We start from the raw sequence: 12616 nt of genomic DNA, 5'->3' as shown, positions 1-12616 counted from the left end.
AGACACAAAGAATGACCCCTGGGACAAAAAGAACGACTCCTGGGACACAAACAATAACCTACTAGACACAAATAATGATCCCTGGGACAAACAGAATGACCCCTGGGACACAAAGAATGACCTCTGGGACACAAACAATAACCTCCTAGACACAAATAATGATCCCTGGGACAAACAGAATGACCCCTGGGACACAAATAATAACCTCCTAGACACAAAGAATGACCCCTGAGACACAAAGAATGACCTCTGGGAAACAAAGAATGACCTCTGGGACAAAAAGAATGATTTTTTGGACACAAAGAATGACCTCTGGGACACAAAGAATGACCTCTGGGACACAAAGAATGACCTCTAGGACACAAAGAATGACCTCTGGGACACAAACAATGACTTCTGGGACACAAAGAACGACCTCTGAGACACAAAGAATGACCCCTGGGACAAAAAGAACGACTCCTAGGACACAAAGAATGACCTCTGGGACACAAAGAATGACCTCTGAAACACAAAGAATGACCCCAGAGACACAAAGAATGACCCCTGGGACAAAAAGAACGACTCCTGGGACACAAAGAATGACCTCTGAGACACAAAGAATGACCTCTAGGACACAAAGAATGACCTCTGAGACACAAAGAATGACCTCTGAAACACAAAGAATGACCCCAGAGACACAAAGAATGACCCCTGGGACACAAAGAATGACCCCTGGGACAAAAAGAATGACCTCTGGGACACAAACAATAACCTCCTAGACACAAATAATGATCCCTGGGACAAACAGAATGACCCCTTGGACACAAAGAATGACCTCTGGGACACAATGAATGACCTCTTTGACACAAAGAATGACCTCTGGGACAAAAAGAATGATTTTTGGGACACAAAGAATGACCTCTGGGACACAAAGAATGACCCCTGGGAAACAAAGAATTACCTCTGGGACACAAAGAATGACCTTTGAGACACAAAGAATGACCTCTAGGACACAAAGAATGACCTCTAGGACACAAAGAATGACCTCTGGGACACAAAGAATGACCTCTAGGACACAAAGAATGACTTCTGGGACACAAAGAATGACCTCTGAGACACAAAGAATGACCTCTGAGACAGAACAACAGCAACAACAAACTAAAACAACTACAGAGACATAAAAATGACCAATAAAGAGACGAAGAAGAACTACAAAGATAAATAACAACACAACAAGTGCATTGACACAAAACGGTCACAAAGAGACAAAGAATTACTTCAGATGCTCATAAATGACACAAGGACACACAAACCTTACAAACTGCTGAGCGACACTAAACTACAGCAGCGGAGCAACAAACAATAAATCTGCGTCGTATTCAAACTTCTGCTTTGGTTCGGTGCTGCATTTTATCTGAGAGCTAATGCGACTTCACCCACATGTGCACAGGAGCTTCATGCAGCTGCCTGACTCTGACACACCTGTGGGACGTCCCACACCAGTTCACCCGCAGGCTCCAGGAGTTTGCTCTGTATTTACTCTGTATTTACTCTGGAATCTGATTGTACAAATACAGCTTCTACATCTTTTTCATTTGATGCAGTCTGTCTTAGAACATTTAGCCAAAGACGCAGAAAGACAGCAAAGAGACAAAACTTCACCACAGATATGCAAAAAACAGCCTTAAAGAGACACCTTCCTCCTGGATATGTGATCGTATCCTCCAGCAGAGGGGAGGTTTGAGGAGTGCAACAGATCAGTTTAACCCCGCGTTAGTGTCGGCTGCTCCACCTTCACGTCTTGGACAACACTTCCACCGTGTGGACAGATGGTGTCACAGCAGCTTCTAACCTACAGTGGTCAGAGGTCAGAGTTTATTTCAGACTCATTCCTGCTCTTTGGATGGAATAAAAACAGATTATATGGCTCTAATTTCACTGGAAAGTTTATCTATGGTGCATTATTAGAAATGATTCCCCTACTGGGTTCCTTTAAATCCACATCAAGGAGATGAGAAAGAGCTCAGAGCGAGATAAATCCTAAGCTTCCTCATGCAGGACACATGTCAGTATCACTTCTGACTGATGCAAAGGAACCAAAGAGCTGCCATTTAGTTGTTTGGGCTCCTCTGTCTACACTTAGATGTGAAGAGGCGAGAATACAGAAAAGCACAATGTGAACCAGTGGGTTCAGTCAAAAACTTAACGACACACTTTCCTTTAGCTCAGTAAAAGAGGGTTCCTCATGGAAACACTGCAGTTAATTATGAAAGGAAGGAGATGACAACGTCCATTAATGGGGTGACAGCAAACTTCCAGAAAAAAAGAAGACATTAAACACCCACAAAGAGACACAAAACGACCACAAAGAGACAAAAAAAAAACCAACCACAAAGAGACACATAACAACCACAAAGAGACATATAACAACCACAGAGACACAAAACGACCACAGAGACACAATACAACCACAGACACAATACGACCACAAAGAGACACATAACAACCACAAAGAGACACATGGCAACCACAAAGAGACACAATATGACCACAAAGAGACACAATACAACAACAAAGAGACACAATACGACCACAAAGAGACACAATACAACCACAAAAAGACACAATACGACCACAAGGAGACACATAACAACCACAGAGACACAATACAACCACAACGAGACACAATACGACCACAAGGAGACACATAACAACCACAAAGAGACAAAAAAAACAACCACAAAGAGACACATAACAACCACAAAGAGACATATAACAACCACAGAGACACAAAACGACCACAGAGACACAATACAACCACAGACACAATACGACCGCAAAGAGACACAATACGACCACAAAGAGACACATAACAACCACAAAGGGACAGATAACAACCACAGAGACAGATAACAACCACAAAGAGACACAATACAACCACAAAGAGACACAATACGACCACAAAGAGACACATAACAACCACAAAGAGACACAATACGACCACAAAGAGACACAATACAACCACAAAGAGACACAATACGACCCCAAGGAGACACAATACAACCACAAAGAGACACAATACGACCACAAGGAGACACAATACGACCACAAGGAGACACATAACAACCACAAAGAGACACAAATAGAACCACAAAGAGACAAATTACAACCACAGAGACACAATACGACCACAAAGAGACACATAACAACCACAGAGACACAAAACAACCACAAAGAGATACATAACAACCACAGAGACACAAAACGACCACAAAGAGACACATAACAACCACAAAGAGACACATTACAACCACAAAGAGACACATAACAACCACAGAGACACAAAACAACCACAAAGAGATACATAACAACCACAGAGACACAAAACGACCACAAAGAGACACATAACAACCACAAAGAGACACATTACAACCACAGAGACACAAAACGACCACAAAGAGACACATAACAACCACAAAGAGACACATAACAACCACAGAGACACAAAACGACCAAAAAGAGACACATAACAACCACAAAGAGATACATAACAACCACAGAGATACAATACGACCACAAAGAGACACATAACAACCACGGAGACACAATACGATCACAAAGAGACACATAACAACCACAGAGACACAAAACGACCACAAAGAGACACATAACAACCACATAGACACAAAACGACCACAAAGAGACACATAATAACCACAGAGAAACAAAACGACCACAAAGAGACACAATATGACCACAATGAGACACATAACAACCACAAAGAGACACATAACAACCACAAAGAGACACATAACAACCACATAGACACAAAACGACCACAAAGAGACACATAATAACCACAGAGAAACAAAACGACCACAAAGAGACACAATATGACCACAATGAGACACATAACAACCACAAAGAGACACATAACAACCACAAAGAGACACATAACAACCACAGAGACACAAAACGACCACAAAGAGACACATAACAACCACAAAGAGAAACATAACAACCACAAAGAGACACATAACAACCACAAAGAGACACATAACAACCACAGAGACACAAAACGACCACAAAGAGACACATAACAACCACAGAGACACAAAACGACCACAAAGAGACACATAATAACCACAGAGAAACAAAACGACCACAAAGAGACACAATATGACCACAATGAGACACATAACAACCACAAAGAGACACATAACAACCACAAAGAGACACATAACAACCACATAGACACAAAACGACCACAAAGAGACACATAATAACCACAGAGAAACAAAACGACCACAAAGAGACACAATATGACCACAATGAGACACATAACAACCACAAAGAGACACATAACAACCACAAAGAGACACATAACAACCACAGAGACACAAAACGACCACAAAGAGACACATAACAACCACAAAGAGAAACATAACAACCACAAAAGAGAAACATAACAACCACAAAGAGACACATAACAACCACAAAGACAAGTCAAAACAACTAAAATGACCCCAGAAACATGCAAACTAAACAGAAAAAGATGCAGAGTGACCAAATAAAGTCCATCATCCTTTATGAGGAGATGATTGGGTGCTTTGTTTGTGTGGGCAGTTGGTTATGTTTCAGTTTTTTCTTTCCCTTTTTTAAATAACAACTCACAGCTGCATGATTTTAAGAGAACATACGATCTGAGATCGTGTATTATTGAATATTAAATTACAAATATGACTTATTATAGGTGGTGCTCATCTCAGGTGTATTAATGAGGGCTGCTCCACCTCTAACATGCTGGTTAGTTGGAGGATAAATCTGAACTTCCTCTGAGAGGAAAACAGCCTCATTAATCAACCTGTGTCTCCTTTCAAGTTAAAATGTCTGAAGTGGTCCAGGTCATGGTGATCCTCAAAACTAAGGACTTAGGACCCCCGGGCTTCTTCTTCTTGGCTCTTGAAGATGTCTGATCTGAAAGGCTCCTTCGGCTCTTCTCCGACTCCTCTGGAAGCAGACAGTTCTGTTTCCCTCAGATGGAGGTGACCTGCTCAGTCTGCACCTGACGAGCTTGCTCTTGCATCCATATTGGGCTAAGTTTCTGATATATTTTGAACAGTGAGTAATACTTTCGAAAATAGATAACTCAGCCTCTCTGAAACAGTATAATCAGATATTAATTCCCTCTTTGTGGAATATTTTAACTACCACAGAGCCACATCAGAGCCGAGTGTTTGTGTCTTAGACTCTTTGAGCCCATGAGGTCACCTTACGGACTTTCCACATCGAACGCCTGCATCCGTTCCTCTCCACAGTCGCCTCAGGCACGCTCAGGACGGGAGATTGGACCGAAAAAAAAAAAAGTTTCAGTGCAATCTGTTGGTTTCCTTAGCTAGGAATTTTTTTTTTTTTAAAATTGGCTCTATTTGAACAAATTGGATAATTTTATGAATAATGATTACAATGAATTGAATTCCAATTGGCTTGAATTGGACTTTATTATCTAAGTGCCTTGAGATGACATTTGTTGTATTAGGCGCTATATAAATAAAAATGAATTGAATTTTATTGAAATCCATGTGACAGTGTGGAGGTTTTAACATCACGACTTTGGAGGCGATTTAATGCTTTGCCTTCATACTGTGGCCAGTTTTCACTCCCTCTGAGAACTTCAAAAAGATTTCCAGCATAATATAATTTATATTAATCAGAGCATCTTTTCTTTCTCTCATCACCCCTCTCATCGCAGAGTTAAATCTGCTTTATTTCTCAGCCATTTCATTCTTCTTCCTTTCTGCCTGTGATAAACTGGACCCCCGGCACACATCAGACCCCCAACATGTTCTGGACCGACCCAGTCCTCTTAAATCAACCAGATGAGACGGCTTCTTTTTTATAAGTTTATTTTTATCGTTTCCCGCACAAAATGAAAAACTCTCTTTAGAAGAAGGTGTTTGGTCTCTTGGTGGTGAAGCGGGGTTTGTGCTGGCGACGCAGGACCCGGTGGGGCAGCGGGAACTTGATCTTGGAGTCCTGGAAAGAAAACGGGTCACAGATGAACAAACGTGAAGGAGAACTTAATGGGCACACACAACCTGATAACAATGTTCTGTTGCCAGTTTCAGAACCGCCAGGTTTGAAGATGAGAGCTGGAAACCTGGAAGAGGAACCTGGCAGCTGATCTGGCGGGTTTTTGATCTGGAGCTGACGGATGTGGCGGCAGCCCAGAGAGAGACCCGCCCACATGCAGACAGGATGGAGGCAAAGGAGGAGACTCACGTGGAACTGCTTGATGGCCGGTCGGCGACATTTGTTGGCAGCGATGACCTGAACCTTCATGATCTGGATGGAGTGGGCGCGGGCACGATGGCGAGCTCCCATATCCCGGTCTGAAAGAGAGAGCAGCCCGTTAAACAGAGCAGAGAGGCTTTAATATTCAGTCTGAAGCCTGAAAGGACTCGTTTCATGTCGCCTGGATGTAAACACATCGTTCATCTAATAAAAAGAAGCAGAACTGATGCTTTCAGAGTCTGAGAACATCCCGGCTGAACCGGGACCACCACCAGCCCTACAGGTCGGATCATCGGGGGGTGAGAGGTGCAGTGACTGTCAAACATCCGTCTGCAGATTCCTGTCACAGATGTTTGCTTTCATTCATTCATCAGCAGACTCAGACGTTCATGTGAAGGTCAGAGCTGTGACAGAACAGAGGTGAAGACCAGCTGTTTATGATCTTATTTAGTTTCAACAAAGTTTCTTTATCTCCAACAGAATCTGAGGCAGAAGCAGAGTTAGTTCAGTTCTGAGCAGCTTTAAAGTGAATATCTGCAGATGTTTCCATGGTAACAGCTGCAGAGAGTCACTGAAACATGTTCCAACATGAACATAAACCCAGAATCTGAGGCAGAACCAGAGTTAGTTCAGTTCTGAGCAGCTTTAAAGTGAATATCTGCAGATGTTTCCATGGTAACAGCTGCAGAGATTCACTGAAACGTGTTCCAACATGAACATAAACCCAGAATCTGAGGCAGAAACAGAGTTAGTTCAGTTCTGAGCAGCTTTAAAGTGAATATCTGCAGATGTTTCCATGGTAACAGCTGCAGAGATTCACTGAAACATGTTCCAACATGAACATAAACCCAGAATCTGAGGCAGAACCAGAGTGAGTTCAGTTCTGAGCAGCTTTAAAGTGAATATCTGCTCTGAGCTCCTTTATTCTCCAACACAGCCTGAACCCTCTCAGACGAGCTTTCTGTCCTTTCTTTGAGTCTTCAGGAATAGTTCTCCAGGCTTCTTGAAGGACATCCCAAAGCTCTTCTGTTCTGTGTGGACACAACACTGGTTCATCCCTTGAGTTAGGAGCCTTTTTCCTGCCTGAATGGTTCAGAGTTAAGTGGCTTAACAAAGAAAAACACATTCCTCTGAAGATGCTCAGGTACAAGGACTGGGCTGAAGATGAGGGAAGAAGCAGAAAATGTCCAAAGAGAAACTCTGAAAGAGCTTCAGGAAGCTGCAGAACTGCTGATCAGGACACTTTAAAGGACTCCGGGTCAGATCAGAGAAAAATCAGTTTTCTGAAAACCTGTTGGACCTTGAATTCACTTTCAAAGGCACGGCAGCATCAGAGAAAGGCGACAAGGTTCAGCTTTCTGTGCGCACGCCAGACAAAATCTCACCACAGGAACAGGTGAGACCTTTGGGTTTGGGTGCAACTTCATGGATTACGATCCCTCTTTTATTCTGTTCAAAGTTTTCCTTTTAAATGTGTGGAACACACCGACTGACAGACTCCAAAGGACAAGAAAAAGCTGCACAGAGATCTAAAGTGGACCAACATGAACCCACACCTAACCAGCAGCTACAAGGGGAGCTGAGGTGGAGGCGTTTCAGCAGGAAAGGTGGAGGCGTTTCAGCAGGAAAGGTGGAGGCGTTTCAGCAGGAAAGGTGGAGGCGTTTCAGCAGGAAAGGTGGAGGCGTTTCAGCAGGAAAGGTGGAGGCGTTTCAGCAGGAAAGGTGGAGGCGTTTCAGCAGGAAAGGTGGAGGCGTTTCAGCAGGAAAGAACGCAGTTATCAGAACTGTCCTACTCGAATTTCGTTCTGATAACTATCCTTCCCCAGCGGAGCTGTTTCAGTCTGCATTCGCACACGAGTCGGGACCTGATAGGGACTGATGCGCCGCGCGCAGCCGTCTGTTTCAGTGACGTGTTACGTTAGCCGTTTAGCGCTACATTCAACATCAAAACAGAACAGAATAAAAGTAATTAAAGAAAAAACACCACCAAGAAGCTAACATGAGAGCGGGGAGGCCACTGTGTTCATGGTCTGCATGATGGTGATATTAATCATGGACGATCACATCAGGCGTCTAATATCGAGGCTGGAAGAGCTCACAGAGAGAGTCAGGAGACGATACTTTTTTTATTTCATGAAGGAAGAAAGGAGAGCAGCTCTGCAGACAAATGAGACCAGTGTAAGTTTAACTTATTAAACACCCGCCGGTTGTGTCCGTGTATGAGGAAACATTTCAGCCGTGATAGCATGACATGGGGCGGAGCTACCGACCACCACACACCTCCGTCAGATGCGTTCTATAGAACCATGAAAAGACCCGACCTCGGAGAAGGAGCTAAATAGTTATAGGAACTAAGGGAGAAAGCCCCGAGTTCCTGTATGTCCGAACACGGGAGAAAACGGCCCCGCGGATTAAAAGGTTATTAGAACTGCCAAAGGTTCCTACAGTCCGAAAGCGGCTTATGCAGTCCGGTACGGGTCGGTTCAGAACGGTTCTCTTATTTCAGTGTTTCCACTACCACCAAAGCGTACCGGTCCCATGGAACCCGTTACCATGGAACCTGTTACCATGGAACCCGTTACCATGTCTGTAACCCTTCTGCTTGGGGTACCGAGCACACAGGACCGGTTCCAGGCTCTGCTCTCCGGTGTTGGTGAGGAGGCTGTGCAGCGGGAGCTCGATGGCGCTGGGCCAAACCAAAAAGTTTTACAGCTGATTGAGAGTGGTTCCAACCGGACCGCGAGCCAGTGTGGCATTAAGCTGAAGAAGCTTGGAGGTGGTTCCAAATTATGGATGTTGTTTGCTGTTATTTGCTATTTATGCTTCGGCACGCACTCCACCCACCCGAGGGTCCCCTTTGTACAGTGGGAACCCAAGCTGACCCCAAAGCCACCCGACCCGTACCGAACTGCATAGTGGAATTGAGGCTAAACAGAGACTCGTGTTTCCTGTGCAGAGAAACTAAAGTCATGCTTTGGCGCTGCCGCTGAGCTGATACTCACAGCACTGAGTGACGGCTCCAGAGGTGGTCAGGTCTCTGTACTCCCTGTACATGTTGTGGGTGCCGCTGCGAGAGTCGTAGCGCAGCCAGATGCCAAAGTTCTTCACCTTCAGAGGCGTCTTCTCGTGGACCTGAACAGAACCAGCAAACACTGAGGTCACACAGTCATCAGAACACACAGAGCTTCTACAGCTAGGACTCGTTAAACTGGACCACAGCCAGACGTTTCGGTTCATTCAGACGGATTTTCCTGGTTAAAAGCTCAAACTCTGAGCCCGTGCTGCCCCCCCCCCCACCCTGGTCTCCACACCTACCAGGCCACAGTAGACGATCTCCCCGGAAGCCTTCTTCATCTTCCTCAGCTGGGAGACGAAGTACCAGAAGCGGGACTTTGCCACCACATGGTTGGGGGCGAAGATCCTCATGCGGTACAGGGGGGGGTTGGGGTTCTTGACAGAGGGCAGCAGACGCCCAATGACTTTGTACTCCCTAAGCTGCAGGCAGAAATCACACGTCAGAGCTTCAGGGCAGAGAAAAAACACAAGGGGGACCTGTTGGACCTTGAATTCACTTTCAAAGGCACGGCAGCATCAGAGAAAGGCGACAAGGTTCAGCTTTCTGTCCGCACACCAGACAAAATCTCACCACAGGAACAGGTGAGACCTTTGGGTTTGGGTGCATCTTCATGGGGTTAGAACCCCTTCACTCTTGTTGAGAAGAACTAAAGCTGGGAATTTGTAATCTGTCTTCCTGTTTTAGAGACATTTAAACCATAAATGTTTTATTTTCACAATCTGGAACTGATAATTATGCTAAAACTTCTGTGGCGTCTAAAAAAGCTGTCCTCTGATCCGTGTTGTGAACCAGTTAAAGTGGAGTATCATTTTTGACCACCGTCCTAAAACGTGTGCAGAACCCCGTAGGGCAAAGATGATGTTCTGAAAGAACAAGTAATACCCAAAAAGTGAATCCTTTTGACACTGAGGTATCAAGCTGGGTTCATCTTTATATACAAATAGAAACATCGGCACTCTAATTAAATAAGCCAAATAATTGGAAACCGCTTGTTAACCCGGGTTCAAATCCACGTTGGAGCGCACTGGAGCTTAACCCAAAACAGGCTAATCGGTTCATAAATATCATACTTCTAAACCGGCTGATATATTTTCTGATAAGTTTCTGATCTAGTTACTGAACTGAATACCTCCACTATCTCAGGACGCTAACTTTAACTCACAGCGTCCCAGCTCATATCGCCAACGTGCACATGGTGCCACGGCCGCCATGTTGTAGCCGCAAAAGCATCGGGACGAAAAAGAGTCGGATTCTCATTTCAACGGGATTTTTTTACACACCTTAGCGCACTATTCAAACTATCTCAACCTTACATGATCATATTTGCCCTCAGCGGCCGTGTATGCGGGCCTGTAGCGGATAAATAAAAGGTTTTACGTACTGTGCCGGACGCCTTCATGGTGTCTCGCTCACTGCCACAGTAAAAGAGGAAGCAGAAGGGCGGAGACTGCGCATGTCTAACGGACGGAGGGAGGGTCGGGCGCGTGACGACATCCGTTCCCCGTCCAGCTCCGCCGCGTTCACGGACAGCTTGTTTTCTATAGATTTACTTTCAAGAAGGTTGAAAACTTTGTGAAATAAGTGAACTTTCCTCATTTAACATTGTCAACAAACTGCTGTATTTATCACCGGCAGATAATGTAAAGTACACAATACTTTTGGAAGAGTTTTCTCTTTGAACACAGAGTTGATGTGAACACGTTCTTGGAGGTTTCTGACATAGACATAATATTCGTAGACGGCTCATGGCGTGCTGGAACGTAACAGAGTCGCCGCCATATTGGCTGGGTCTCCTCACTCTATGCTAGCACCAGAATCAACTGGAGTCTACTGAGAATGAGCTACTGTGCTAGTATTTAGTGCAGTTTACGGTTGCAATAACCGGCGCAGTATTGATACCTGACAGGGGCGATTTTAGGATCTGGTCTTTAGGGGTGTCCAGCCCCCAGTGCTCACAGAGGCACATTATTTCTCACTAATTGAGGCGAACTAGTAGCCTGGGAATTCCCATGCTGCTTTGCGCTCGATTTCATTCTCACTGCAAAGTCAGCCTGGAAACCACCGCCCTTATTTTTGCCAGAGTTTGGGAACCAATCACAGAACGGGGGGGCAGCAAGACGATGACGACTTCTATGCGCTAGACCGAAGCTTGTAGAGTGTTAATCCAACATGACAGCGGACACAACGTTACCGTTCGATGCAGCCTTAGAAAGTGTTTCGGAGTAGATTCACCCTAGGGTCATTTGAACCGTGACATCCAGCCAAGTAGCCCACCCGAAGTTTTTCCGATCTTGGCTGAACATCAGCTGAGTTACTGAGTTATCCCGAATAGCTTAGTACAAGCGCTAACGGACCCTGGCAGTATCTCCAAAATTACCACACTAAAATCACATGCCATGACACCAAACTTCTACAGTAGTACAAATATGGTCTGTACTCACCAAACGATGCATTTGGAAGTTTGTACATAGTTCAGGAGTTTATTATTATCAACACAAGCCTGATAGCTTTTCTGGTGCTAAAGCTGCGTCGACGTCACTTCTGGGAGCTGGGAGCTTCAATGTAAGATGAGGGTTGATCTACTACTGTAGACAACAAAGCAAGGCTGCTCAATTTCTCCATTATTAAAATAAATTCACAACTCTACAACATAAAAATTCATGTAGAATATAGCATATAGGCCTACTTTGTTGTCAATTTAAGTAGCATTCGTAAACCACGCCTCAAATACGAGAAAATGCACACCTAGTTCCCAGACCACCATCTCATCGAGATTGTGGACGCGTCAGCCAGGCTAGCGAACTAGTACATTTATAAATTTTGGAGCCGTATTAGTTTTGCTGTGAGTAGTGTTTTCCCCTACAACATTCTGTTTGGACCTCTTCATTTCAAAAGACTGTGGCTTGACAGGGATAACAGAGAGCCTGAGACAAATATTGAAGATAACTCAACATTTATTTTGGGAGTAAAGAGTTAAAACAAAAACAAATGCTAGAAAATGAATAAAATAGTCACTAAAATAATGCATCCTTGAGCAAAAAAAAAAAGTGTTTTTGCATAATATAATATTTTAAAAATGTGCTGAGCCAGGGGGTGCCGAGCTATCTCACTGTGGTGCCTTGGCACCACTAAAAATACCCTAGCCTCGCCCCTGATACCAGATTGCGTAGGATTACCTTTCACAAGTAAGATTAAACAGTAATTTTGGTTATTTTACCTAATATAACAATATGTCATCATAACTAACGTTACTTCCGTGTAACGTTA

General features: G+C 44.2%; 1 protein-coding gene and 2 non-coding genes across 3 annotated transcripts; all 3 read right to left on the bottom strand.

The window, feature by feature from the left end:
• Positions 1–5868: 5868 nt before the first annotated feature.
• Positions 5869–10814, bottom strand: rpl18a (ribosomal protein L18a). Its single transcript, XM_075472333.1, has 5 exons — positions 10731–10814; positions 9589–9768; positions 9276–9405; positions 6262–6371; positions 5869–6015 (listed from the first exon to the last, which is right to left on the bottom strand). Exons 1-5 carry the CDS (start codon positions 10746–10748, stop codon positions 5923–5925), a joined length of 531 nt encoding a protein of 176 aa, XP_075328448.1. The 5' UTR covers positions 10749–10814; the 3' UTR covers positions 5869–5922.
• Positions 7563–7695, bottom strand: LOC142385955 (small nucleolar RNA SNORA68). Its single transcript, XR_012770271.1, has one exon. It is a non-coding gene; the product is annotated as a small nucleolar RNA SNORA68 (small nucleolar RNA).
• Positions 9824–9956, bottom strand: LOC142385954 (small nucleolar RNA SNORA68). Its single transcript, XR_012770270.1, has one exon. It is a non-coding gene; the product is annotated as a small nucleolar RNA SNORA68 (small nucleolar RNA).
• Positions 10815–12616: the final 1802 nt, after the last annotated feature.

Source organism: Odontesthes bonariensis, chromosome 8 (assembly GCF_027942865.1).
Source record: "Odontesthes bonariensis isolate fOdoBon6 chromosome 8, fOdoBon6.hap1, whole genome shotgun sequence".
NCBI classification, from domain to species: Eukaryota; Metazoa; Chordata; class Actinopteri; order Atheriniformes; family Atherinopsidae; genus Odontesthes; species Odontesthes bonariensis.
This window is presented reverse-complemented; position numbering and strand designations above follow the sequence as displayed.